Below are 13281 nucleotides of genomic sequence, written 5' to 3' on the forward strand. Positions count from 1 at the left end.
TCCTGGCTTTTACATGAACTTCTTGATCATGAAAAGATGTTCCCTGAGTATATCCCCAAATCACAAGCTAAGTACGCTTTCAGCCCTTCCGTAATTTTCTCATTGAAAGCTCATTGCTGCCATGGTTGGAACGTTGTCTGGAATTGTTCTGTTAATCGTGTTCTTTCATTTCTGTGCAAGCATGTTGTAGTCTTCACAACGTGTATCCAAGTGCACATAATCTCCTCAGGTCATCTCAGAATTCATGTCACTTTCTATCTCTTCTAAATGTATTATAGATCTTTTGATTCTGCACACCTCATTGCCAAAACTAGTCATTTTCCTTTACGTGATATTTTTCATGACAAGAAAATGTTTTTACAATACTTTTGAAGTAGTAAATACATGACAAAATGTTGAGCTACAGAGACTATTAACCCATTTGTTATGTAACTTACTATACCTGAGAATGAGGGAATCAATTAGTAAAACTTCAAGTCACCCCACTGGGCTTTGTGTCATGCAAGCATAAAAGCAGCCCCCCCCAAATTAAAATATGAGCAAGAAAATAGTTATATGTTATATAGATGCACAAATAAATCCATACTTTCTCTAGAATTTATATTTTTATTTTAGAATGGGGGATTAACTAGATACCTTTTAAAGGCATTAAAAACAAAAGCTTGGTTTTGTTTAGAGCATACTCTGTAAAAGCAGAAATAAAGGGAGACATTATTTTGTAGAAAAAGAAAGTTTCTATTAAGATACAGCTCTGGGATTTCTACATGTTTCTGTAGACAGTTCAGGCTTCTTTTGACATCATTTTTAATAAACAGCAATACAATCCCAGATCACTAGAGTAAATGAATGCATTTGCAGCATTCATTTGGCACCACATTCCCTTGATGATTATGGCATTTGATATGTTCTTTTTTGCCCTCTTTGTCAGCCTGGTTCTTCATGTCAATCTATAGTCTTTTATGTGGTTAACTTGACAGATGCAGGAAATTGCTGCCAAGCTTTGAAATGATTTTTTTCAGCAGTGGCATCTGGGTATCAGATGGTCCTCTTGGCTGGCCTCTTGTCTTGCTGCATGTTGGTTTTAGTGGGGTCTGGTGTAGCATCACCTGTTGCTATGCTCCCTTTTCCTCCCATATGTCCATTTCCCATGATTCAAGGATGAATGTGAGAATAAAAGCTACAGTTCTGTCTTTATTTTTGAAAAAAAAAACAAACTACAGAAATATGTTACAAGGTACAGAGGTCTCTCTCTGACAAAGGATACTTCCCTTTGGCTGGCAGGCCTAATCATCTAATAATTTGTTTGCAACAACCAAGTTTTAAAAAGCATTTTAAAAGAAAGGCAAGAAGAAGGCTGCTGATTAATAAGTGGAAATGTCAGAACTGCTTTATCTCCTTTGGTTTGCATTAAGTCAAATTGTTCTCATTTTACAGCATAATTAAGGGAAATCATGTATTCATTTTAAAGACAAAGTTGTTCTCTCTGAAATAATTATCTTGCCCACTTCCAGAAATCCAAAATTACACTGTTTACATTTATATCAAATTTTTAAAAAAACTAATAAGTACTGCAGGAAATTATTGTCATGAGGAAGACTTTCCTCACATTATTAAATTTGGTGAATGTTGACGCTGAGAAAGTTCATATGTGCTAAAATAACTATCTATCTATCTATCTATATATATATATATTTTTTTTAAACCTTCAACTTTCCAGGGCCCTGCCATCTTTTTTCTTTTGACGCTCACCTTGTGGCCCTGGGCACTTCTCACAGATCCCATTCATTTTGGTAGCACCATAATTTAAAATAGTCCCAGCGGCACAGTTGCATGAAATCCCCTCAGCTGCAGGAGTCTGTGTAGATTATAACTCACATTCTAATTTGCAATCCCTAGAACAACACACTTTTGGAACTGCTTCAGGCACTGCTTTTTAAGGGCTTGAGTTTTCTTCTATTTTTTAATTTATTTATTGTTTTATTAATTACAGTTTATTCACTTTGTATCCCAGCTGTAGCCCCCTCCCTTGTCCCCTTCCCAATCTCACCTTCCCTCCCTCTTCTTCTCCCATGCCCCTCTCCCAGTCCACTGATAAGGGAAGTCCTCCTCCCCTTCCATCTGACTCTAGCCTATCAGTTCCCATCAGGACTGGCTGCATTGTTTTCCCCTATGGCCTAGTAAGGCTGCACCCCTTCCCTTCAGGGGGAAGTGATCAAAGAGCCAGCACTGAGTTCATGTCAGAGACAGTCCCTGTTTCCATTACTAGGAAACCCACTTGGACACTGAGCTGCCATGGGCTACATCTGAGCAGGGGTTCTAGGTTATCTCCATGAATGGTCCTTGATTGGAGTATCAGTCTCAGAAAAGAACCCTGGATCCAGGTTTTTTGTTCTGTTGCTCTCCTTGTGGAGCTCCTGCCCCCTCCAGGTCTTTCTATCTCCCCCTTCTTTCATAAGATTTCATGCACTCTGCCCAAAGTTTGGCTATGTGTCTCAGCCTCTCCATTAATACCCTGCTGGGTAGAGTTTTCAGAGTCCCTCTGTGGTAGGCTCCTTTCCTGTTCCCTGTTTTCTCCCTCTTCCAATGTCTGCTCCATTTGCCTTTCTGCATGAGGATTGATCATCTTATCCAGGGTTCTCCTTCTTGCTTAGCTTCTTTAGGTGTACAGATTTTAGTAAGATTATCCCATGTTTAATATTCACTTATAAGTGAATATATACCATGTGTATCTTTCTGCTTCTGGGATACCTCACTCAGGATGATCTTTTCTAGTTCCTACCATTTACCTGCAAATATCATGATTTCCTTCTTTTAAATTGCTGAGTAGTATTTCATTGTGTAAATGTACCACAATTTCTGTATCCATTTTTTCGTTGAGGGACATCCAGTTGTTTCCAGGTTCTGGCTATTACAAATAAAGCTGCTACAAACATGGTTGAACAAACATCCTTGTTGTGTACTTGAGCATATTTTGGATATATGCCTAGGAGTGGTATAGCTGGATCTCCAGGAAGCATTATTCCTAATTGGCTGAGAAAGCACCAGATTGATTTCCAAAGTGGTTGTATAAGGTTACATTCCCACCAGCAATGGAGGAGGGTTAACCTTTCTCCACATCCTCTCCAGCATGTGTTGTCACTTGAGTTTTTGATCTTAGCCATTCTGATAGGTGTAAGGTGAAATCTCAGGGTCATTTTGATTTGCATTTCCCTGATAGCTAAGGATGTTGAGCGTTTCTTTAAGTGTTTCTCTGCCATTTGATATTCCTCTATTGAGAAATCTCTCTTTAGCTCTATACCCCATTTTTTTAATTGGATTACTTGATTTGTTGCTGTCTAACTTCTTGAGTTCTTTATATATTCTGTATATTAGCCCTTTGTCAGATATAGGATTGGAGAAGATCCTTTCCCAATATGTAGGCTGTCATTTTTTTCTGACAACAGTGTCCTTTGCTTTACAGAAGTTTTCAGTTTTATGAGGTCACATTTATTTATTGTTGATCTTAGAGCCTGTGTTGTTGGTGTTCTGTTCAGGAAGTTTTCTCTTGTGCCAACAGGTTCAAGGCTCTCCCTGACTTTTTCTTCTAACCGGTTTAGTGTGTCTGGTTTTATATTGAGGTCTTTGATCCACTTGGACTTTTTTATTATAGCTTAGAAAATGTTTTGCTGAAGGCTTTTTCATTTTACTGAAGCCATTTTTGGTTATGCTGACACCAAGATGTTTTTTCACTTTCTGGATACCCTTGGTATTCTCACTATCATACCAAATGTAACTGCTCTATTTATTCTACAGTTACAATTATTACATTGAATTTTAAGATGTGTTAAAAGAATATATGTTTCTTTATAAAAAATTAAAATAAAAAAATTTAAAAGCCATTCCACTCAGGAGGCAGATGTAAGAGGATTGCCTATGAGTTCAAGGACAGGCTGAACTATATAAGGATTGCAGGACACAGACTACATAATGAGACACTGTATTTAAAATTGAGAGAAAGAAAGAAAAGAAAGAAAGAGAAAAGAAAAATTTTAATTTGTAACTTCTATTGCTTGTTTTTTGTGTGTTAATAATTATGCTAAGAAATTATGGAAAATGCTAAGGAATGATTTGATATTATCCATCTTTTTTTGTATAACTTCTCTTTTTTTAATTATATTTTTTTCTTATTAGTTACATTTTATTAACTCTGTATCCCAGCTGTATCCCGCTCCCTCATTCCCTCCCCAACCCCACCCTCCCTCAAGGATATTATCCATCTTTAATACACTTGGTTTTATTACAGTAGAACCTAACATGCACTTGGTATTTATGATACGGCTCACATTACTTTCAATGGTTTCTAAAATTAAGTAAGTTAATTATTACAACTTAATGAGATGCCTGTTATTAATATTATTAACTTCTCTGAGATGGGAAGAGGCCCAAGAGATTAAATGATTGACCTAAGGTCATTTTTGAGCTATCATTTGTTTTTTGTTTTTTAAATTTCCCTTTTTTTTAACTGAAAATAGTTTCTTCTCTCATAAGGTACATCTGACCAAGATTTTCCCTCCCTCTACTCCTCCCAGATCCACTCCTCATTCATTTCCTCTTCAGAAAAGAGCAGACCTCCAAGAGATAACAGTGAACAGGACAGGGCAAAGAAGTGTAAGATAAGGCAAAAGCCTTCTTACAGAGACTGGACAATGCAACCCAGATGAAGGAAAGGAGCCCCAAGAGCAGGCAAAAGAGTTAGAGATATACCACTCCCACTGTTAGGAGTCCAGCAGAACCACCAAGCTTACAGCCATAACATTCACGCAGAGGGCCTGGTGAAGACCCACAGTGCTTGCCCTCATTTGAACCCAGCAATGTGTTTCCAGAACATACCCTCTTAGTCATTATGTTACATGAGCTTCCATGAAGTAGTATTAAAAAAAAGAAAGTAAGACCTAAGACATAACGTAAGTCAAAATTTTTGCTGCCACTGAGCTGTTACATTTCCTTCATCTCCAGAGCACAGAAGGAGGACAATTGTGCTCTTCAGTGTGTTTGAGTTCTCTTCTCAGAGATCTAACCCCATCAGCCCTTCTCGAGAGCACTGTGGCGCCTACTTTACTTCACTTGATTTTCTGCCTGCACTCGAGTTCCGGATGGTAATAGTGGAGTGGAATTACAGAGGGGACAGAAGTACAAATGCTCCTATTTCAAAGGATGGCTTGTTACTTTGGCTGTTGAGAAGGCAATAAAATGAGAATAAGGTCACAATGTACTGAGATAAAAGGACCAAGCATGGATATAACCTAGAACCCCTGCTCAGATGTAGCCCAAGGCAATTCAGCATCCAAGTGGGTTTTCCTAGTGAGGGGAACAGTGGCTGGCTCTTTGACCTCTCCTCCCCACTCCACCCCCAGGGAGGAGCAGCCTTGCTAGGCTGCAGAGGAGGACATTGCAGCCAGTCCTGATGAGACCTGATAAACTAGGGTCAGATGGAAGGGGAGGAGGACCTCCCTTATCAGTGGACTTAGAGAGGAGCAGGGAGGACATGAGGGAAGAAGGATGGGATTGGGAGGGAATGAGGGAGTGGGCTACGGCTGGGATACAAAGTAAATAACCTGTAATTAATATAAAAAATAAAAATTAAAAAAAGTGAGAATAAGGGAGATTAGGTGGTATGATATTATGTTTTCCAATAAAACATCAGGCCTGAAATGAGAGAAGGGTGTTGAAATCTGTATCTTAGAAGTTAGCTCTGGGGCACCTGCTGTAAAGGGCTTCTCGGAGTTGTCAGGAAGTGGTTTCTGTTGTCAACCAAGCCATCAGTAGCTGTTGGTGATGCCATTCCCTTCTCTTTTTCTCTTCTTTTAATAGAAAGGCTGTGGCTATCACCTGGATCTGCTAATGGTGGCTGTCATGCTCGGGGTGTGCTCCATTATGGGGCTGCCGTGGTTTGTGGCCGCCACAGTCCTCTCTATCACTCATGTCAACAGCCTGAAGCTGGAATCAGAGTGCTCTGCTCCAGGAGAACAGCCCAAGTTTCTCGGCATTAGAGAGCAGAGGGTGACTGGCCTCATGATTTTTATTCTTATGGGTTCATCAGTTTTTATGACCAGTATTCTGAAGGTAATAAAATTATCCCTTGTGAATGAGAGAAAGAAAATATATGTTTAAGATACCGTTTTAATATAGGAATAAATTTGTAAATATTATATGACATGAGATAAAAGTGGTAATTTTAAAAAAAGTTTATTTAATTCTCCTTCACCAAGAGTGAATGAAAATTTGTCCTGAGTTTTAGAATCCTTAAAGTACTTGAAAGTACAACTTTGTTATACTTTGCAGCAGAAAAAAAATAAAATTGGTTTACAGCTTTCAAGCCATAGGAGAGGTCACACTTTCTGAGTAGCTGGTGACTGAATTCACTACAGTTCTACCCAAGTTAAAGTTTCTATTATTGTGTCAGTCTGTAGATCGACTATTACTATAAGTCAGTGATGCAGACAGGACAGTGACTATGCTATCATCACACAGAGAGCTTTATATTTTGAAGGCCTCACACAAACACTGCATTAAATCATCACTGCCTATAAGTAATTTTCACATTTACAATTATTGAATTAACTTTGAGTAACAGTAAAAAAAATTACTGTTTTGTCATATAACTCTGATTGAGTTAAATATTATTTGAATTGTTTAACTTTCATAGCATCTTGTATTTAACCATTGAAAACTTATATTTCTGTTATGTAAGCAGTAGTATACTGTATAAATTGAACTAACCCAAGAAACTTGAACAATCCACCTGTTAACAAATATTAGCCACAATAAAGGACCAAACTGTAAAAGTAAAACTTCATTCTTTACCTTTGATCCAGATATCTTACTATTTTAAAATAGAATGTAAACTGTCTTTAAAGTGGCTAACAGTCAGTATTTATTGTGGTGCAGTAATGGTTTTATGGTACTATTTCTTAGGAATCATGCAGTTTATAGAAAAAATTTAATATTTACAGTGACTACTGTTATCATATTTTTTTAGATACCAAGAAATTAAGGTACAGACAGTGTAAGTAACTGCTTAATGTTACACAGATTAAAAAAATGCTAAGGTATAATTTGAAATTATGTCTTCTGATTTTTTGTGCTATACTTGCTTCTAGAATGTTTTGCACTTTCCTTTTTCCCCTCTCTGGTAAGTGTGAAACTGAATGACCATATGTTGGGAAATGATGGCTGCCATTTTTCTAATTGTGTTTTTTTACAGTTTATCCCCATGCCAGTGTTATATGGAGTATTTCTTTATATGGGTGCTTCATCTCTAAAGGGAATTCAGGTAAATTACTTTACTCTTACAGGCATATCTGCTGTAACTTAATAGATGCTGAGTCATGTGACAGCAAGGATTATCTGAGGCAAGACTGTCCAACCACACGTAATTTTATGAAAGTGGCCAAAATTGTAGATGATTCTCTATTAAGTGAGCACTCTCTCATTTACGTGCTATATCCAACCACAGAGATTAATAACCTTAAATTATTATGTGCATGTTCATGTGTGTGTGTGCAGATCTGTGTGTATGTGTGTGTTTAAAGGGAGAATGCATGTACATGTGGAGGCCAGAGGACAACCATGAAATATCACTGTCTTGGTTAGACCAGTGAATCCAGGGATGTTGCTCTCCCTGGTTTCCTAGCCCTCAGAATACAATCAAGCACCATATGACTGGCTTTATTATGTGAGCTCTGAGGACCTAACTTCGGTCTTCATGCTTGTACAGCAAACACTTTGCCAGTTGAGCTGCTGTTTACTATAAATACATTAACGCTGAAAAACTTGCTAAGGATCATGTATGGTCATACCCTAGAACCCCTGCTCAGATGTAACCTATGGTAGCTCAGTATCCATTTGGGTACCTTAGTAAGGGGAACAGGGACTATTTCTGACATGAACTCAATGGCTGGCTCTTTGACCTCCCCTCCCCCCCAGGGAGGAGCAGCCTTGCTAGGCCACAGAGGATGATATTGCAGCCAGTCCTGATGAGATCTGATAAGCTAGGGTCAGATGAAAGGGGAGGAGGTCCTCCCCTATCAATGGACTTGGAAAGGGGTAGGGAGAAGGTGAGGGAAGGAGGGTGGGAATGGGAGAGAATGAGGGAGCAGGATACAGCTGGGATGCAAAGTTAATAAACTGTAACTAATATTAAAAAATAAAAATTTAAAAAAATAATGAATTAAAATAAAGAAAAGCTTGGTTTTCACCACCCTTTTAGAAAATGAATTAAGTTCATTTCAAAATACATACAAATGCAAATACTCAATCAAGACTTGGAACAACAATAGAAAAATACCTTACACAAAAGACAATTTCTTCAAAAGAAAGTGTTGCATGCAACATATATTGTTAAATATTGGAAACATAAAGTAAAGTACATTTACTAAAAATTCTAGTAAAAATGATCACAAAAGAAACATGGCAAAGTGTTTACTGTACAAAGGAAAGGAAAACCCGTACATTGTGTGAAAACCGTACATTTGCAAAGTTCTGAGCTTGGGCTCAAGGTAGAGAAATAAAAGCAATTTGTCGAAAGAATAAGACCCTGGTTACTTTTCTTTTTCTTTGATGTTTGTTCTTTTTTTTTTCTATTACAATTACATCATAGAATTATTTTGAAAATTAAGTTTCAATAAAGGCATAGAACAAGGAACATTAAATGTAAGTGAAAGTACGGTTTAAATATTGTTTGAATACATATTTTAGGTATTTATTAGTTTTATTTTTCCTGCCTAAAATGTAATTTAGTAGCTAAAGCAGGAAATATCCTTTATCTCAATATTTGCAAGTTATGAATCTGGAACATTAGCTACATGATTCTGGGTCAAAATCTTTCTTTTGGTTGACAAGGGTTTCCAGCATCTGGAGGCTTGCTAGGGTTAGAAGATCATCTTCAAGATGACTTTAAACATGGCTGAGAGCAAGTGGCATTACTTGTTCCTCTCCCTTTATTATCAGGAGTCCTCAGATTTTGGCCACAAGCACAACTCAATGCTTATGAATGCTCACATTAAAGTTAACTTCTTTGGAGTGAGCAATACAAAAGTATGTGTGAGAAGGGGTGGGAGATGAAGGAGGGATGGAGAGAGACAGAGACAGAGAGAATGCTTTTTGGTTTACTCTCCAAAATCACAGGTAACCGTGTCAGTCTTTCCGTTGTTCTGTTGGTTTCAAATGACCACCAAGTCCATTTTTTGTAAAAGAGGAAGGAAATTAGACCTTACTTATTGAGGAGTGTCAGAGAATATGTAGACACATTTGTAAAGCTACATGGTTGTACTCTGAACCTTTGAAGAGCTATTGGCAAATTCATTCTGCTGATTTCTTTTAGGAAGCTATTACAGGTTTGACTTTGTGTGGTCCCTCAAAGTCATGTCTCACTAAATTAATGACCTGGGTACTTATGAACCAAGAGGATTTATTATTTGTAATTCTTTAATCGAGATACCTGAAAACTTAAGAGTGGAACCATTTATTTTGCTCACGGTTCCAGGAGATTTTAGACCATCATAACAGGGCCTTGGTAGAGTAGTTCTGTCCCAGTAGTGGGAACATGTGGTAATGGTTGGTCACAAGGCAACAAAGCAGAAGTCAGAAAGTGTGGTATTTGAACTATTAGCTGGCTGTAGCTTACAAAGGCCTGGCCCCAGGGACCTACTTTTGCTCTTCCACTGCTACATGCTAAAGCAGTGCCAGCACTGGAGATGAAGTGTTCAGAGCATGAGCCTATAGGGAGAATACCCAGAGACTCAATCCATATCTGACAGGACACACTCATAGGTAAGAGGGCTGTGTTAGGATGGAGGTAGAGGTTAGAGTTTTGCTCACAATGTAAGAATACAGGAAGCCATCAAGAGCTGAAAGAAGTGGAAAAACGTTCTCTCCTTGGCCTTAAAGAGGGGTCAGAATCCTGCTAAAATCTCTATTTTTGTACTTCTGACTGCCACAAGTAAACAATACTATTTTGCTGCATTAAACCAAAATGCTGTAGTAATTTCTTCTGCAACCTTCAGAAATGAATACAGACATCTACTTAAGTGTACCTCTGAATTGTCTTTGTTTATAACAATACTATTCAGCCAAAACACTTCATTTTTTTTCATGAGAGATTACATTGAGGCTCATTTATTGTACAGATTTTTTTTAAACTAAAAGTTATATTAAGTGCAGCTTTTACTATGGTAACTGCTCTAACTGCTGATCAAAACATACAGAGGTCCTGGCTGAGGAACAAGAAGCACCAGGTCTCTGGCCAGCTGCCTACTGATTTTGAGAGGAGCAGCATCCAGACCCTGGGACAATGTTGGTTGTCAGAGCAGAGGCAAAAACCTCAACATGAAGCCATTGTAAGACACTAAAATACACAGGGTGTAAGGACTCTATGCCTCTAGGAAGGAAAGGGGTGATAGAGAACTGATGTGTTTTAAAATTTTTCACAAATAAGATTTAACTTGCTCATTTAAAATTTGGCAAAAGTTTCAATGAGTAGTGATTTCGTCTGTAAGTGGAAAGCATTTCTCATTAGGCCATAGGCTCACATAAACATAACAGCAGGAATTTAAAAAACAAAATGAAATAATTGTGGGGAGATGATTTTCTTCTAATTCTGCTCAAGTACTCTTTTTACCCACATGGTTTAGAATTAAACAAAATGTCAAATTTTAGAATTATTTGGGATCTTTTCAGATGGAATTGTGGAGAACACCGAAGTCCTCAAGTCAAGTTTAGTGAGTTTTAAATCACACTAATGAACTAGAAAGCCAAGGCACACTTTGATAGGTCTCACACTGAGACATAGAACTGGTGAAATTTTAAGTGAACAGTTGAAATTCCTCGTGGGAGCTGAAACTAGCTGGATTGGGAGATATTACATGTTGCTACTTGGACAAGACGAAAGCCAAATACAAATCTTAGAGTATATTTATCACGATCGGTATTCCTGTAGTAATAATAAGAAAAGCAAGCATGTTAGCTGTATATGTTAGATAGCTCAAGAAGCATGCTACTTTGTTACCAAGCGAGTTGGAGGAAACTTTATGTCACCTGGCTTTTTGGCACTATTAAGGAACTTACTATGTAGGCTTCTCGCTGTGAAATATGGCAGAAAAAACAGATCACAATGTTCTCATGAATGCTGTTTCTGTATTCAAATATATAACCACATCTATATTCATTCCAACATTTCAGGGATCCAAAGTGAAGCAAATGTGCCACTTAAACAATAACAATTGAAGCACCCACTCACTGAAGCACACTTATGCAACAACATAGCTCCCTAAGAGGAGAATGATGGGGGGGATCCTATAGGAACAGACATTCCGTTGTAAGCTAGAGGATTTAATTTCTTCCCTATTCTTATTTCCACTATGCACAAAATTGTATCTGTTAAATGCTTCCTCACTTGAAGAGATTGTTATAAAGTAGAAAAGGCACACACACACACACACGAGAGGTGAGCAAACAATGTGTTAGAAGTTAGTGCTGTCAGGGGCTTCGGCAATAGCTTTGGAAGGTGATGAATGAACTTTAACAGGTGAAGTAATACATGTATGATTATAGTTCAGATAGCTGAAGAGCAGTTTGCTATACTTAAGACAGAGATCACCAAAGAGATGATAGGTTTGTGTTTTTTGATGTCCAATCACCTATCTCATATAAAATTGGGTTTTGACAATGCAAGATGCTCTAACCCTAACTGTATAGACACTTGTCTATCTGCAGAGTAAAGCCTGAAATATTTTATGATAGCAGCTGACACTTTTCTTATGGTAGCTAAGAAATATTGTATTTATCAATGTTCTTTTGAAAATCCATAGGTTATTTTATCGTAAAGAATTTTATGAAATAGAATAGTGATTGACAGTGGTCAAAACCTTTATTTTCTAAGTAACCACCTCTTGTTGGAAGTGTTATCAACAACAAAATTTGGCCTAAAGATTAAACAAGTGGCTCACACAAAATAAAACTAATGTGTAGTAAAATGAGTTAGTCAATAAAATGTGTTGAAGTAAGATTCCATAGAAATTAGTTTATAAAATAAATTTAAAGTTATTTTATCTATCACGATGACAAAATTGAAAGACGATACATTGATTACACTAGCTCCATCTATATTTTAAATTGATCCAAATAAAATAGTTTTGCATTTCTGTATGTGTCTGCATTGATATGTTATATGTATGTATTTGTGCGGGTGTGGGTGCAGACACATATAGCTATGCATGCACGGGTTCACATGTAGATGTGTGCGTGCATGAGGAGGCCAGAAGTCAGCATTGGGCATCTTCCTTAGGTACCTGCTGCCTTGTTTTCTGAGACTAGGCCTCTCGGTGAACCTGGAGCTCACAGACTTGCTGGACTGACTGTGTCCATCTTTTACATGGGTGCTGGCAATCTGAAATCAGACCCTCGGGCTTGCACTATCTCCCCAGCCCCCAAGCAAAATAAGTTCAACAAAATAGAATAAAACACTTTGGTAACAAAAATATAGGTAAGCCAAACCTTTACGGTAAAGATGCGTGTGTTTCTAAAGACAGCATCAAATCCGTTGTTGGGGATCAAAGGGGCAAAGTCAAGACAGCAGGGCTCAGTAAGGAACCCAAGGCACTCTACCAGGATGCTGGGTTTGTGTGGAGCTTGGGGGAGGCAGAAATGGGTCTGGGAATTCTCAGCATGGTAATTAGTACAAGCCAAAGCCCTCTACAGGAGAGAAGGAAGCACACTGAGCACGTGACGCAGAGAAGACGAATATGTGGGACAGAAGGGAGCAATTATGAAGTGAGAAACAAAAAGAGGGTGATTTGATTTGTCTTGTCAAGGTACTGGTTCTCAGCGCAGCACAATGTAGCACTGGCTTTCCCTTTTAAACGACACCTGTTATAATAGCATAATATTCCATCAGGCTACTTTTAAAGCCCAAACTCTGTCAATGCATTGTCCTCCAATTTCCACAGCTATGCCATTTGAATGTAATACTATCTAATTGTCCTACAGTTACTGTTGTCTTGTTCAGAGATGCAATCTAGTCTGTTTAATCTTTTAGTTATTTGATAGAATAAAACTCTTCTGGATGCCGGCCAAACATCAACCAGATTTCATCTACCTGAGGCATGTGCCTCTCCGGAAAGTCCATCTCTTCACAGTCATTCAGATGAGTTGTCTTGGCCTTTTGTGGATAATCAAAGTTTCAAGAGCTGCTATCGTCTTTCCTATGATGGTATGAAACTTCCTTCAACTAGTTTTCTCTTTGAC

General features: G+C 38.0%; 1 protein-coding gene across 11 annotated transcripts in view; it reads left to right on the forward strand.

Moving 5' to 3' along the window:
- Slc4a10 (solute carrier family 4 member 10) overlaps positions 1–13281 on the forward strand; it is a 287257-nt gene that overhangs the window by 246909 nt on the left and 27067 nt on the right. For all 11 annotated transcript variants that reach the window (XR_009593862.1, XR_009593863.1, XM_060390263.1 and 8 more), the window contains 3 exons: positions 5851–6102; positions 7244–7312; positions 13073–13246. Coding sequence is in view for 9 of the 11 variants with exons in the window: in XM_060390263.1 (XP_060246246.1) it covers positions 5851–6102; positions 7244–7312; positions 13073–13246 (495 nt within the window). In the remaining 2 variants the exon portion in view is untranslated. The remainder of the gene's footprint in view (positions 1–5850; positions 6103–7243; positions 7313–13072; positions 13247–13281) is intronic.

The sequence above is a fragment of the Meriones unguiculatus genome, chromosome 8 (genome assembly GCF_030254825.1).
Source record: "Meriones unguiculatus strain TT.TT164.6M chromosome 8, Bangor_MerUng_6.1, whole genome shotgun sequence".
Lineage (NCBI taxonomy): Eukaryota > Metazoa > Chordata > Mammalia > Rodentia > Muridae > Meriones > Meriones unguiculatus.